Below are 13,656 nucleotides of genomic sequence, written 5' to 3'. Positions count from 1 at the left end.
GCAGGAAGACTCAGAACATGGCAGCAAGCCTCAGAACATAGCAGCAAGCCTCAGAACATAGCAGCAAGACTCAAAACAGCAAGACTAAGAACATAGCAGGAAGACTCAGAACATAGCAGCAAGACCAAAAACAGCAGCAAGACTCAGAACATAGCAGCAAGCCTCAGAACATAGCAGCAAGCCTCAGAACATAGCAGCATGACTCAGAACATAGCAGGAAGACTCAGAACATAGCAGCAAGACCAAAAACAGCAGTAAGACTCGGAACATAGCAGCAACACTCAGAACATAGCAGGAAGACTCAGAACATAGCAGCAAGACCAAAAACAGCAGCAAGCCTCAGAACATAGCAGCAAGCCTCAGAACATAGCAGCAAGCCTCAGAACATAGCAGCATGACTCAGAACATAGCAGGAAGACTCAGAACATAGCAGCAAGACCAAAAACAGCAGTAAGACTTGGAACATAGCAGCAACACTCAGAACATAGCAGGAAGACTCAGAACATAGCAGCAAGCCTCAGAACATAGCAGCAAGACTCGGAACATAGCAGCAAGACTCAGAACACAGCAGCAAGACTCGGAACATAGCAGGAAGACTCGGAACATAGCAGCAAGACTCGGAACATAGCAGCAAGACTCGGAACATAGCAGGAAGACTCAAACATAGCAGGAAGACTCAAACATAGCAGGAAGACTGTCTTGTCATAGGTTTATTACAATGCAACATCTGGCAACATAAAATGAGCCATCTATACACTTGTTTTTCCTAACAGTGTGTGAAGAACGGCTCTCACTGAGCGCAGACACTCCTAATTGGCCATGAGATTGTGCAAGATTAAAACGCGCTTTCAGATTAACAACTAACTGCAGTCTAAGAGACAAATCACTGTAATGGGTTTGTAAATTAAAAAGCGACTGTCAAAAACAGAGACAGTGGAAGATGAAGACTGGTAACTGGTATCTCTGTAAGCAATACAATCTTATACACTGTAACGAAAAAAGTTTTTTGTAAAAAGTAACCAGGTCATTTTAGGTCATCTCTACACATACAGAGTTTAGACCCAAAGGCCTTTCAAGTAAATTCCATACAGGTAATCAGATTATCTTTACACATATATCTGTTATTGATATACTTTGTACAGCTCCTCAGAAAAGGCATATAAAATGGTGCAGCGGATGCATTCTCTAAAAGGATATTGTGCAGACGCACAAAATAATGTCCAGACCAATCAATGCCTCTGTTTGCGTATAACTTTTAATATTTTTACATTTTTTTAAAAGGTGCACCATCACTAATTGCATTTTATCTTAAAGTTTACAAATAAGGCAGCAAGATATAAAAAAATCCATTTCCATAATGAAATAATACTCAAGTTATGCCCTCCTTTTTTCACACAAAAAAACGAATAGAAATCTAAAAGGCCAGGGGAACACTTGACAAGCGTGTACACACACTTCCCTTCCAGCCAATCAGCTGAGCAAGAGAGCAGCGTCCTGACTCCTCATCCCGTAGCTAGAATGCAACGCATCAGACTGACGAGGCTTCCATTGACTGACAACAAATACCCATTAACCTTAACTTAACATTTTCCTCGGCCTGTTTGCTACACTAACACTACATTGGCAAGTGTGTGCTGTGCCAAGCAAACCATTCACAGCGATGGATAGTTAAAAAATAACAACTACCATCTTAAAGTACACTGGTCATACTTTTGAGAGTCCCTCCAATGTGAAGTGTTGTTTTCGTCTTCAAGACACTGTTGGTCTTTAAGGAAAGGCCCTGCTGGACTCTGCATGCGTGTTCAACTCTGCAGGCTCTTTGCAAACTGTCATCACTAAATGTGAGTTGATGCCCTCTGCTTGAGTACTGATTCTGTGTAGTAGCCGTTGTGAGCCTGCAGTGCTGGTCCCTGTGGGCAGGGGCCCTCGCCCCGAGTCCTTCAGTGGGCTGGGATGTGGTGGTTGGCCTGAGGAGGACCCAAGAATCCAAGCCTCTGTTTATTCTTCCTCTGCTCCGTCATCTGTGGAGAAGAGGGGGGAAAAGGGTAAATGGTAAACTGAAGACAGCCAAGGCCGTATTTTAAGTTGTGAGGCACCTCATGAACCTGGCTTCCCTCTTATTCACTCACAGCTGACATTTAGTCTCATATTTTGGAGAGGGGGGGCTACTCAGATTTAACCTGACATTACGAGTGTCAGAGGAAAAGACCGTCTGAGAGGAACTGAACTGGGTGGAACTCTGGTAAAAAGAAAATTAGCAAAACTGAATTCTACTTTTTACACTTGCACATATTCTAGAGCGGCAGAACAGAAAGTGCGTGACAGTTAAAGTCACAAGTTATGTCACAAAACACCCGCAAGTCCGTTTAGCTACTCCAGACAAACCATATAGTCCAGTCAAGGCTTACTTCCAATTACAAACTCAAGAATATGATCCTATATCATTCTGTCCACAACAAAGTCACACAACAGCATCCGGGGGGCATAGCGGTCTATTCTGTTGCCTACCAACACGGGGATCGCCGGTTTGAATCCCCGTGTTACCTCCGGCTTGGTCGGGCGTCTCTACAGACACAATTGGCCGTGTCTGTGGGTGGGAAGCCGGACGTGGGTATGTGTCCTGGTTGCTGCACTAGCGCCTCCTCTGGTAGGTTGGGGTGCCTGTTCAGGGGGGAGGGGGAACTGGGGGGAATAGCGTGATCCTCCCACGTGCTACGTCCCCCTGGTGAAACTCCTCACTGTCAGGTGAGAAGAAGTGGCTGGTGACTCCACATGTATGGAGGAGGCATGTGGTAGTCTGCAGCCCTCCCTGGTTCAGCAGAGGGGGGTGGAGCAGAGACCGGGACGGCTCGGAAGAGTGGGGTAATTGGCCAAGTACAACTGGGGAGAAAAGGGGGGGGGGGGAGAAAAAAAAGGTCACACAGCATCTGTGGTTTTATCTGCGGTGTCCTTGGTGGTTGTTGGTGCACGTGACATGAAAAGGTGCGTTGCTAGAACAACGTTGCTGTTGTGGGTGTGTGTTCTGTGAGTAGGGGACATGCTGTCCTCACCGTGCTCGTAAGCCAGCGCTTTAGCCCAGGCCGGCAGGGACATGCTGTCCTCACCGTGCTCGTAAGCCAGCGCTTTAGCCCAGGCCGGCGGGGACATGCCGTCCTCACCGTGCTCGTAAGCCAGCGCTTTAGCCCAGGCCGGCGGGGACATGCTGTCCTCACCGTGCTCGTAAGCCAGCGCTTTAGCCCAGGCCGGCGGGGACATGCCGTCCTCACCGTGCTCGTAAGCCAGCGCTTTAGCCCAGGCCGGCAGGGACATGCTGTCCTCACCGTGCTCGTAAGCCAGCGCTTTAGCTCAGAATGGCGGGGACATGCTGTCCTCGTCGTGCTCGTAAGCCAGCGCTTTAGCCCAGAATGGCGGGGACATGCTGTCCTCACCGTGCTCGTAAGCCAGCGCTTTAGCCCAGGCCGGCGGGGACATGCTGTCCTCACCGTGCTCGTAAGCCAGCGCTTTACCCCAGGCCGGCGGGGACATGCCGTCCTCGTCCTGCTCGTAAGCCAGCGCTTTAGCCCAGAATGGCGGGGACATGCTGTCCTCACCGTGCTCGTAAGCCAGCGCTTTAGCCCAGGCCGGCGGGGACATGCTGTCCTCACCGTGCTTGTAAGGCAGCGCTTTACCCCAGGCCGGCGGGGACATGCTGTCCTCACCGTGCTCGTAAGCCAGCGCTTTAGCCCAGGCCGGCGGGGACATGCTGTCCTCACCGTGCTCGTAAGCCAGCGCTTTAGCCCAGAATGGCGGGGACATGCTGTCCTCACCGTGCTCGTAAGCCAGCGCTTTAGCCCAGAATGGCGGGGACATGCCGTCCTCGTCGTGCTCGTAAGCCAGCGCTTTAGCCCAGAATGGCGGGGACATGCCGTCCTCGTCGCGCTCGTAAGCCAGCGCTTTAGCCCAGGCCGGCGGGGACATGCCGTCCTCGTCCTGCTCGTAAGCCAGCGCTTTAGCTCAGAATGGCGGGGACATGCCGTCCTCGTCGTGCTCGTAAGCCAGCGCTTTAGCCCAGGCCGGCGGGGACATGCCGTCCTCGTCGTGCTCGTAAGCCAGCGCTTTAGCCCAGAATGGCGGGGACATGCCGTCCTCACTGTGCTCGTAAGCCAGCGCTTTAGCCCAGAATGGCGGGGACATGCCGTCCTCACTGTGCTCGTAAGCCAGCGCTTTAGCCCAGAATGGCGGGGACATGCCGTCCTCGTCCTGCTCGTAAGCCAGCGCTTTACCCCAGGCCGGCGGGGACATGCCGTCCTCGTCGTGCTTGTAAGCCAGCGCTTTACCCCAGGCCGGCGGGGACATGCTGTCCTCACCGTGCTCGTAAGCCAGCGCTTTAGCCCAGAATGGCGGGGACATGCCGTCCTCGTCGTGCTCGTAAGCCAGCGCTTTAGCCCAGAATGGCGGGGACATGCCGTCCTCGTCGCGCTCGTAAGCCAGCGCTTTAGCCCAGAATGGCGGGGACATGCCGTCCTCACCGTGCTCGTAAGCCAGCGCTTTAGCCCAGGCCGGCAGGGACATGCTGTCCTCACCGTGCTCGTAAGCCAGCGCTTTAGCTCAGAATGGCGGGGACATGCTGTCCTCGTCGTGCTCGTAAGCCAGCGCTTTAGCCCAGAATGGCGGGGACATGCTGTCCTCACCGTGCTCGTAAGCCAGCGCTTTAGCCCAGGCCGGCGGGGACATGCTGTCCTCACCGTGCTCGTAAGCCAGCGCTTTACCCCAGGCCGGCGGGGACATGCCGTCCTCGTCCTGCTCGTAAGCCAGCGCTTTAGCCCAGAATGGCGGGGACATGCTGTCCTCACCGTGCTCGTAAGCCAGCGCTTTAGCCCAGGCCGGCGGGGACATGCTGTCCTCACCGTGCTTGTAAGGCAGCGCTTTACCCCAGGCCGGCGGGGACATGCTGTCCTCACCGTGCTCGTAAGCCAGCGCTTTAGCCCAGGCCGGCGGGGACATGCTGTCCTCACCGTGCTCGTAAGCCAGCGCTTTAGCCCAGAATGGCGGGGACATGCTGTCCTCACCGTGCTCGTAAGCCAGCGCTTTAGCCCAGAATGGCGGGGACATGCCGTCCTCGTCGTGCTCGTAAGCCAGCGCTTTAGCCCAGAATGGCGGGGACATGCCGTCCTCGTCGCGCTCGTAAGCCAGCGCTTTAGCCCAGGCCGGCGGGGACATGCCGTCCTCGTCCTGCTCGTAAGCCAGCGCTTTAGCTCAGAATGGCGGGGACATGCCGTCCTCGTCGTGCTCGTAAGCCAGCGCTTTAGCCCAGGCCGGCGGGGACATGCCGTCCTCGTCGTGCTCGTAAGCCAGCGCTTTAGCCCAGAATGGCGGGGACATGCCGTCCTCACTGTGCTCGTAAGCCAGCGCTTTAGCCCAGAATGGCGGGGACATGCCGTCCTCACTGTGCTCGTAAGCCAGCGCTTTAGCCCAGAATGGCGGGGACATGCCGTCCTCGTCCTGCTCGTAAGCCAGCGCTTTACCCCAGGCCGGCGGGGACATGCCGTCCTCGTCGTGCTTGTAAGCCAGCGCTTTACCCCAGGCCGGCGGGGACATGCCGTCCTCACCGTGCTCGTAAGCCAGCGCTTTAGCCCAGAATGGCGGGGACATGCCGTCCTCGTCGTGCTCGTAAGCCAGCGCTTTAGCCCAGAATGGCGGGGACATGCCGTCCTCGTCGCGCTCGTAAGCCAGCGCTTTAGCCCAGGCCGGCGGGGACATGCCGTCCTCACCATGCTCGTAAGCCAGCGCTTTAGCCCAGGCCGGCGGGGACATGCCGTGCTCGTAAGCCAGCGCTTTAGCCCAGAATAGCGGGGACATGCCGTCCTCGCCGTGCTCGTAAGCCAGCGCTTTAGCCCAGGCCGGCGGGGACATGCCGTCCTCGTCGTGCTCGTAAGCCAGCGCTTTAGCCCAGAATGGCGGGGACATGCCGTCCTCGTCGTGCTCGTAAGCCAGCGCTTTAGCCCAGGCCGGCGGGGACATGCTGTCCTCACCGTGCTCGTAAGGCAGCGCTTTAGCCCAGAATGGCGGGGACATGCCGTCCTCACCGTGCTCGTAAGCCAGTGCTTTAGCCCAGAATGGCGGGGACATGCCGTCCTCGCCGTGCTCGTAAGCCAGCGCTTTAGCCCAGAATGGCGGGGACATGCCGTCCTCGTCGTGCTCGTAAGCCAGCGCTTTAGCCCAGAATGGCGGGGACATGCCGTCCTCGTCGTGCTCGTAAGCCAGCGCTTTAGCCCAGAATGGCGGGGACATGCCGTCCTCACTGTGCTCGTAAGCCAGCGCTTTAGCCCAGAATGGCGGGGACATGCCGTCCTCACTGTGCTCGTAAGCCAGCGCTTTAGCCCAGAATGGCGGGGACATGCCGTCCTCGCCGTGCTCGTAAGCCAGCGCTTTAGCCCAGACCGGCGGGGACATGCTGTCCTCGTCGTGCTCGTAAGCCAGCGCTTTAGCCCAGAATGGCGGGGACATGCCGTCCTCGTCGCGCTCGTAAGCCAGCGCTTTAGCCCAGGCCGGCGGGGACATGCCGTCCTCGTCCTGCTCGTAAGCCAGCGCTTTAGCTCAGAATGGCGGGGACATGCCGTCCTCGTCGTGCTCGTAAGCCAGCGCTTTAGCCCAGGCCGGCGGGGACATGCCGTCCTCGTCGTGCTCGTAAGCCAGCGCTTTAGCCCAGAATGGCGGGGACATGCCGTCCTCACTGTGCTCGTAAGCCAGCGCTTTAGCCCAGAATGGCGGGGACATGCCGTCCTCGTCCTGCTCGTAAGCCAGCGCTTTACCCCAGGCCGGCGGGGACATGCTGTCCTCACCGTGCTCGTAAGCCAGCGCTTTAGCCCAGAATGGCGGGGACATGCCGTCCTCGTCGTGCTCGTAAGCCAGCGCTTTAGCCCAGGCCGGCGGGGACATGCCGTCCTCGTCGTGCTTGTAAGCCAGCGCTTTAGCCCAGAATGGCGGGGACATGCCGTCCTCGTCGCGCTCGTAAGCCAGCGCTTTAGCCCAGGCCGGCGGGGACATGCCGTCCTCACCATGCTCGTAAGCCAGCGCTTTAGCCCAGGCCGGCGGGGACATGCCGTGCTCGTAAGCCAGCGCTTTAGCCCAGAATGGCGGGGACATGCCGTCCTCGCCGTGCTCGTAAGCCAGCGCTTTAGCCCAGGCCGGCGGGGACATGCTGTCCTCGTCGTGCTCGTAAGCCAGCGCTTTAGCCCAGAATGGCGGGGACATGCCGTCCTCGCCGTGCTCGTAAGCCAGCGCTTTAGCCCAGAATGGCGGGGACATGCCGTCCTCGTCGTGCTCGTAAGCCAGCGCTTTAGCCCAGAATGGCGGGGACATGCTGTCCTCACCGTGCTCGTAAGCCAGCGCTTTAGCCCAGGCCGGCGGGGACATGCCGTCCTCGTCGTGCTCGTAAGCCAGCGCTTTAGCCCAGAATGGCGGGGACATGCCGTCCTCGCCGTGCTCGTAAGCCAGCGCTTTAGCCCAGGCCGGCGGGGACATGCCGTCCTCGTCGTGCTCGTAAGCCAGCGCTTTAGCCCAGAATGGCGGGGACATGCCGTCCTCGTCGTGCTCGTAAGCCAGCGCTTTACCCCAGAATGGCGGGGACATGCCGTCCTCGTCGTGCTCGTAAGCCAGCGCTTTAGCCCAGAATGGCGGGGACATGCTGTCCTCACCGTGCTCGTAAGCCAGCGCTTTAGCCCAGGCCGGCGGGGACATGCCGTCCTCGTCGTGCTCGTAAGCCAGCGCTTTAGCCCAGAATGGCGGGGACATGCCGTCCTCGCCGTGCTCGTAAGCCAGCGCTTTAGCCCAGGCCGGCGGGGACATGCCGTCCTCGTCGTGCTCGTAAGCCAGCGCTTTAGCCCAGAATGGCGGGGACATGCCGTCCTCACTGTGCTCGTAAGCCAGCGCTTTAGCCCAGAATGGCGGGGACATGCTGTCCTCACCGTGCTCGTAAGCCAGCGCTTTAGCCCAGAATGGCGGGGACATGCCGTCCTCGCCGTGCTCGTAAGCCAGCGCTTTAGCCCAGAATGGCGGGGACATGCCGTCCTCACCGTGCTCGTAAGCCAGCGCTTTAGCCCAGAATGGCGGGGACATGCCGTCCTCGCCGTGCTCGTAAGCCAGCGCTTTAGCCCAGAATGGCGGGGACATGCCGTCCTCGCCGTGCTCGTAAGCCAGCGCTTTAGCCCAGAATGGCGGGGACATGCCGTCCTCGCCGTGCTCGTAAGCCAGCGCTTTAGCCCAGAATGGCGGGGACATGCCGTCCTCGTCCTGCTCGTAAGCCAGCGCTTTAGCCCAGAATGGCGGGGACATGCCGTCCTCGCCGTGCTCGTAAGCCAGCGCTTTAGCCCAGAATGGCGGGGACATGCCGTCCTCGCCGTGCTCGTAAGCCAGCGCTTTAGCCCAGAATGGCGGGGACATGCCGTCCTCGCCGTGCTCGTAAGCCAGCGCTTTAGCCCAGAATGGCGGGGACATGCCGTCCTCGTCCTGCTCGTAAGCCAGCGCTTTAGCCCAGAACGGCGGGGACACGCCGTCCTCGCCGTGCTCGTAAGCCAGCGCTTTAGCCCAGAATGGCGGGGACATGCCGTCCTCGCCGTGCTCGTAAGCCAGCGCTTTAGCCCAGAATGGCGGGGACATGCCGTCCTCGCCGTGCTCGTAAGCCAGCGCTTTAGCCCAGAATGGCGGGGACATGCCGTCCTCGCCGTGCTCGTAAGCCAGCGCTTTAGCCCAGAATGGCGGGGACATGCCGTCCTCGCCGTGCTCGTAAGCCAGCGCTTTAGCCCAGAATGGCGGGGACACGCCGTCCTCACTGTGCTCGTAAGCCAGCGCTTTAGCCCAGAATGGCGGGGACATGCCGTCCTCGTCCTGCTCGTAAGCCAGCGCTTTAGCCCAGAATGGCGGGGACATGCCGTCCTCGCCGTGCTCGTAAGCCAGCGCTTTAGCCCAGAATGGCGGGGACATGCCGTCCTCGCCGTGCTCGTAAGCCAGCGCTTTAGCCCAGAATGGCGGGGACATGCCGTCCTCGCCGTGCTCGTAAGCCAGCGCTTTAGCCCAGAATGGCGGGGACATGCCGTCCTCGTCCTGCTCGTAAGCCAGCGCTTTAGCCCAGAACGGCGGGGACACGCCGTCCTCGCCGTGCTCGTAAGCCAGCGCTTTAGCCCAGAATGGCGGGGACATGCCGTCCTCGCCGTGCTCGTAAGCCAGCGCTTTAGCCCAGAATGGCGGGGACATGCCGTCCTCGCCGTGCTCGTAAGCCAGCGCTTTAGCCCAGAATGGCGGGGACATGCCGTCCTCGCCGTGCTCGTAAGCCAGCGCTTTAGCCCAGAATGGCGGGGACATGCCGTCCTCGCCGTGCTCGTAAGCCAGCTGCGTTGTTTGGCTGCAGCAGTTGATTGGAAGCCAGCATGCCTCCTGATAAATTCCTTGGATGGTGCTGTCAGACGTGGGAATATCATTGGTTAGAAGTCTTTCTGCCCGCCTGACGCTGCCCCCGTATCAGCGTCGGGGAACTTCTCACATCAGATGAGAAGTTTTCCACGACTCCTCCGTGTGGACTGGTTTGTGTTGCCGAGGTGAATGAAGGCCACTGGCACCGTAAATAACAGTCCTGTACGTGCAGCTGTGTGTAAATCCTGTATTCTTTGGCGAGCACTTGGCCAAGCATCCCCTGCCCACACACACACAGACACACACACTTCCATACGATATATGCAAACCACACACATGCATGTACACACACACACACACACACACACACACACACACACACACACACACACACACACACACACAACCCCAGCTCTTACGCTGTGGTGCAAGCTGCTGAGGCCGGCAGAGGGTGTAGCGAGAGAAGCGCTGCAGTAGAGCTTCCTCTCCACACAGAAGCAGCATAGCTTGGGTGAGAGCTGCAGGGCAGCGGTCTCCCCTCGTGACTGCAGAGCTGTGAGACGGACCTCACGGGCCTCACGGGCCTCACGGGCCTCACACAGCAGCAGCAGCAGCAGCCTAGCTACATGATCCCGCTCAGCCACACTGCTGTGAGGCACAAGTTCTGTCTGACAACACAAGTGCAGAGATACCCTCGCTGCCCTGAGCCTCCAGCCTGCACTGGTGTGCTGCAAGTTACTAAATAATGGGATGGAAAAAGAACAAGCTGTATTTTGGCCATGTAGCTGATGGCCTTATGCCGAGTAACCGACACAGAGTGAGAAAGGAGAGGTTCTGTGCCATGCTCAGTAGCACATCAACTGTGCATGCACCTCTTGGTGGATATGTTATTGGGATTGAACGTGGGAGTTAACTGTTACATGACAGTCTCTGTGACCTTCAGGGAGCCTGGCTGCAAAAGCAACCAGCAGTGGAGGAGGGTTCTAGTTTTCTAAAATATACACTGCACGCTGCGAGATCATAGGATTTATTGTATTGTTTGCAGGAGCGTCATCCCCACTTTATCCACGGGAGCTGTTTTTACACATCTGGCAGAAGAGGAACAAGGACAGGCCTGTGACTGGGGATCACATGCGGGGGAGGCAGGTGATGAGAGCGATTGGTCACACTGCTGCAGCAGAACAAGTCATCCAAACAGCCGGGGGAGTGTGGGGGTGGGGCGGGGGCTTTCTAAGTCATGCTAACGGCTAGACACGATGATCGCCTGTCACATTAGTGATGCGCAGCAGAGCTGATAGCGACATCGGGGTGCTGTGTTCTGGTATCTGGACGCACAATTAACAGACCGCACTTACGGTTCATGGCATGAGATCGTTGGTGATTACTTCCCATGTGAGACCTGTGTTGGTGCTTTTTTTTCTTCCTCTTTTTCTCCCCAATTGTATCCGGCCAATTACCCCACTCTTCTGAGCTGTCCCGGTCTCTGCTCCACCCCCCTCTGCTGACCCGGCGAGGGCTGCAGACTACCACATGCCTCCTCCCATACATGTGGAGTCACCAGCCGCTTCTTTTCACCTGACAGTGAGGAGTTTCACCAGGGGGACGTAGCACATGGGAGGGTCACGCTATTCCCTCCAGTCCCCCCCCCCCCCAAACAGGCGCCCCAACCGACCAGAGGAGGCGCTAGTGCAGCGACCAGGACACATACCCACAGCCGGCTACCCACCCACAGACACGGCCAATTGTGTCTGTAGAATCAGAATACTTTATTCATCCCCAAGGGGAAATTGGGTTCTATTACAGACACTCACACTCAAGGAAGAAAAAACTAACAACAAGAAAACAGAAACAAATAGAAACGAGAAAACAGAAACAAGAAAATAGAAACAAGAAAACAGAAACAAATAGAAACAAGAAAACAGAAACAAATAGAAACAAGAAAACAAACAAATAGAAACGAGAAAACAAACAAATAGAAACGAGAAAACAAACAAATAGAAACAAGAAAACAAACAAATAGAAACAAGAAAACAGAAACAAACAGAAACGAGAAAACAGAAACAAACAGAAACGAGAAAACAGAAACAAATAGAAACGAGAAAACAGAAACAAATAGAAACAAGAAAACAAACAAATAGAAACGAGAAAACAGAAACAAATAGAAACGAGAAAACAGAAACAAACAGAAACGAGAAAACAGAAACAAACAGAAACGAGAAAACAGAAACAAATAGAAATAGTAGATAAAATAAGAAATAGAAATAAGAACAAAATATATAAACAAGCGTGGTGCACATAACACCCTAGCCATACGACGCCCAGCCAAGCCGGAGGTAACGCAGGGATTTGAACCGGTGACCCCCGGGTCGGTAGGCACTGGAATAGACCACCACGCCATCTGGACGGCCTGTGTTTGGGTTTTTATCCGTGTCGTAAGCTGGGAATGCTGCATGGGAAGTTATCTGAGGTAGCAGGTGAGTCCAGGCTTTGCCACATGCAATAAACATCACATGTGACAAGTACGTGAATGAATGTGAAAGATCAACACACAAGCAGGTGGGTGGAGTTTAACAAGTGGACAGGACGTGGGGCTCTGGGGGTGCCTTTTCTCTTTCGGGGGATCCTTGCCCTGTGTGTGACAATGTGAGGTCTGAAGAGGCGCGTCACCTGTTCCTTCAGCTCAGCCAGCTGGCCAGAGAGCTGGGCCACCAGAGTGACGGTGTTGTCCAGTTTCTCCTGCAGAGAGCGCATCTCGTTCTGCTCGCCGTCCCCCTCGCTGCTCACCAGAGACATGGCTCTCATACGGGGGAACCAGTCCAAGTTCTTCTCCTGCAGGCACAGAGGGAGAGATGCAACCAGAAAAAGGGTGAGAAGAGAGCGGGAGCAGGAACTGCCGAGTCGGTGACAGCTGTAAGTTGGCACCGGGGAACGGCAAAGAGGATTTGCAGAGAGGAGGGAACATCAGGAATCACATGAAGAAAAACTAGACAGACTAGATGTCCACCGCCAGACAGACACTGAAGTTAAATATATATTCTCCTGTCTGCGGACACTGGTCCACACCTTAAAGACTGTCGCTGTCTCCTGGACACTGTGGACAACAGCTCTACACTAATGTGAAAGGCAGCAGGCATCCCAGTCCTCACCCGCCCCATGAAGCAGGCTGCTGATGTGGGTGTGAGTCACCGTCACATAACAGACCTGCATCAGGAGAGTCCTTTCACGTTTGTTGGTGACCACGTGTGAGTATGTGTGCGCACGTGCAATTAATACTTATTTTGTTCATCAGATTTGTCTTTGTATAAAACTGCGGTGGCGAGAGCAAACCCCCGTGATGAGGAAACACGACAGTGAGCAGCGTGTGCATCATGTACATGAAGCATTACGTAATGAACCTGCGGGGGGGGGGGGGGTCTGTGTTTGTACATGTGTGGGTGTGTGTAACAAGAGAATGGATCTGCATGGACTGGAATGATGTGTGTGTGTGTGTGTGTGTGTGTGTGTGTGTGTGTTTCCCAGTGCAGAGTGTGAGATGCGGTTCAGCGAGATGGACGCCATCAGCTGATCTTATGTAACAGCCCTTGGCAGCGCGGCTGATAAGACGTGTTTAAAGGTGCTGAGGGCTGGGTACGACTGGCACCGCACTAGCTGCAGCAGCGGGAGGTGTTCTGCCACCGCCTCTTACATAAGAACACACTTGAGGAATGGGAAAATGAGAAGAAGGTGAAACACTTGGGAGTGTGAGGGTGGAGGGGGTGCGGGTGGTGGAGGATGGAGCAGAGCCAATAATTTGTGAAATCGCAATTTGCTGAGAGGAAAAAACAGTTAATTACCGGCAGAGGTCACGGGACTCCCGCTGCAGATTTACGCCAGGCCTCTTAACATTTGTCAGATTTATGGAAAGGAAAAGACTCTGTTAAAAGACTTTACCACACATCACATAAGCTGCAACGACCAAACCTCAAATTGTAAAAGTTAACGGTACGAATTTGAAAACTTGCACGCTCTGTGGTCTCTCCCCATATTAAAAAGACTAGTATGCCTTTTTTTGTGTGTGGATTTTCCCCTTTTTCTCCATAATTGCATCCGGCCAATTACCCCACTCTTCCGAGCCGTCCGGGTCGCTGCTCCACCACCTCTGCCAATCCGGGGAGGGCTGCAGACTACCACATGCCTCCTCCTCCCATACATGTGGAGTCACAACCGCTTCTTTTCACCTGACAGTGAGGAGTTTCACCAGGGGGACGTAGCACGTGGGAGGATCACGCC

The 13,656-nt window shown here is 55.8% G+C and overlaps 1 protein-coding gene across 1 annotated transcript in view; it reads right to left on the bottom strand.

Annotated features, from left to right (window-relative positions):
* Positions 1-719: 719 nt before the first annotated feature.
* The window catches only part of itpr2 (inositol 1,4,5-trisphosphate receptor, type 2), a 159,517-nt gene continuing 146,580 nt past the window's right edge, over positions 720-13,656 (bottom strand). Inside the window, exons 55-56 of the mRNA XM_056281998.1 lie at positions 12,055-12,216; positions 720-2,021 (exon numbers count right to left, since the gene is read on the bottom strand). Coding sequence (XP_056137973.1) covers positions 1,941-2,021; positions 12,055-12,216 — 243 coding nt within the window. The 3' untranslated portion in view covers positions 720-1,940. The remainder of the gene's footprint in view (positions 2,022-12,054; positions 12,217-13,656) is intronic.

The sequence above is a fragment of the Lampris incognitus genome, chromosome 6, assembly GCF_029633865.1.
Source record: "Lampris incognitus isolate fLamInc1 chromosome 6, fLamInc1.hap2, whole genome shotgun sequence".
Lineage (NCBI taxonomy): Eukaryota > Metazoa > Chordata > Actinopteri > Lampriformes > Lampridae > Lampris > Lampris incognitus.
Note: the sequence above shows the minus strand (reverse complement) of the source record. Positions and strands in the feature narration are given on the sequence as shown.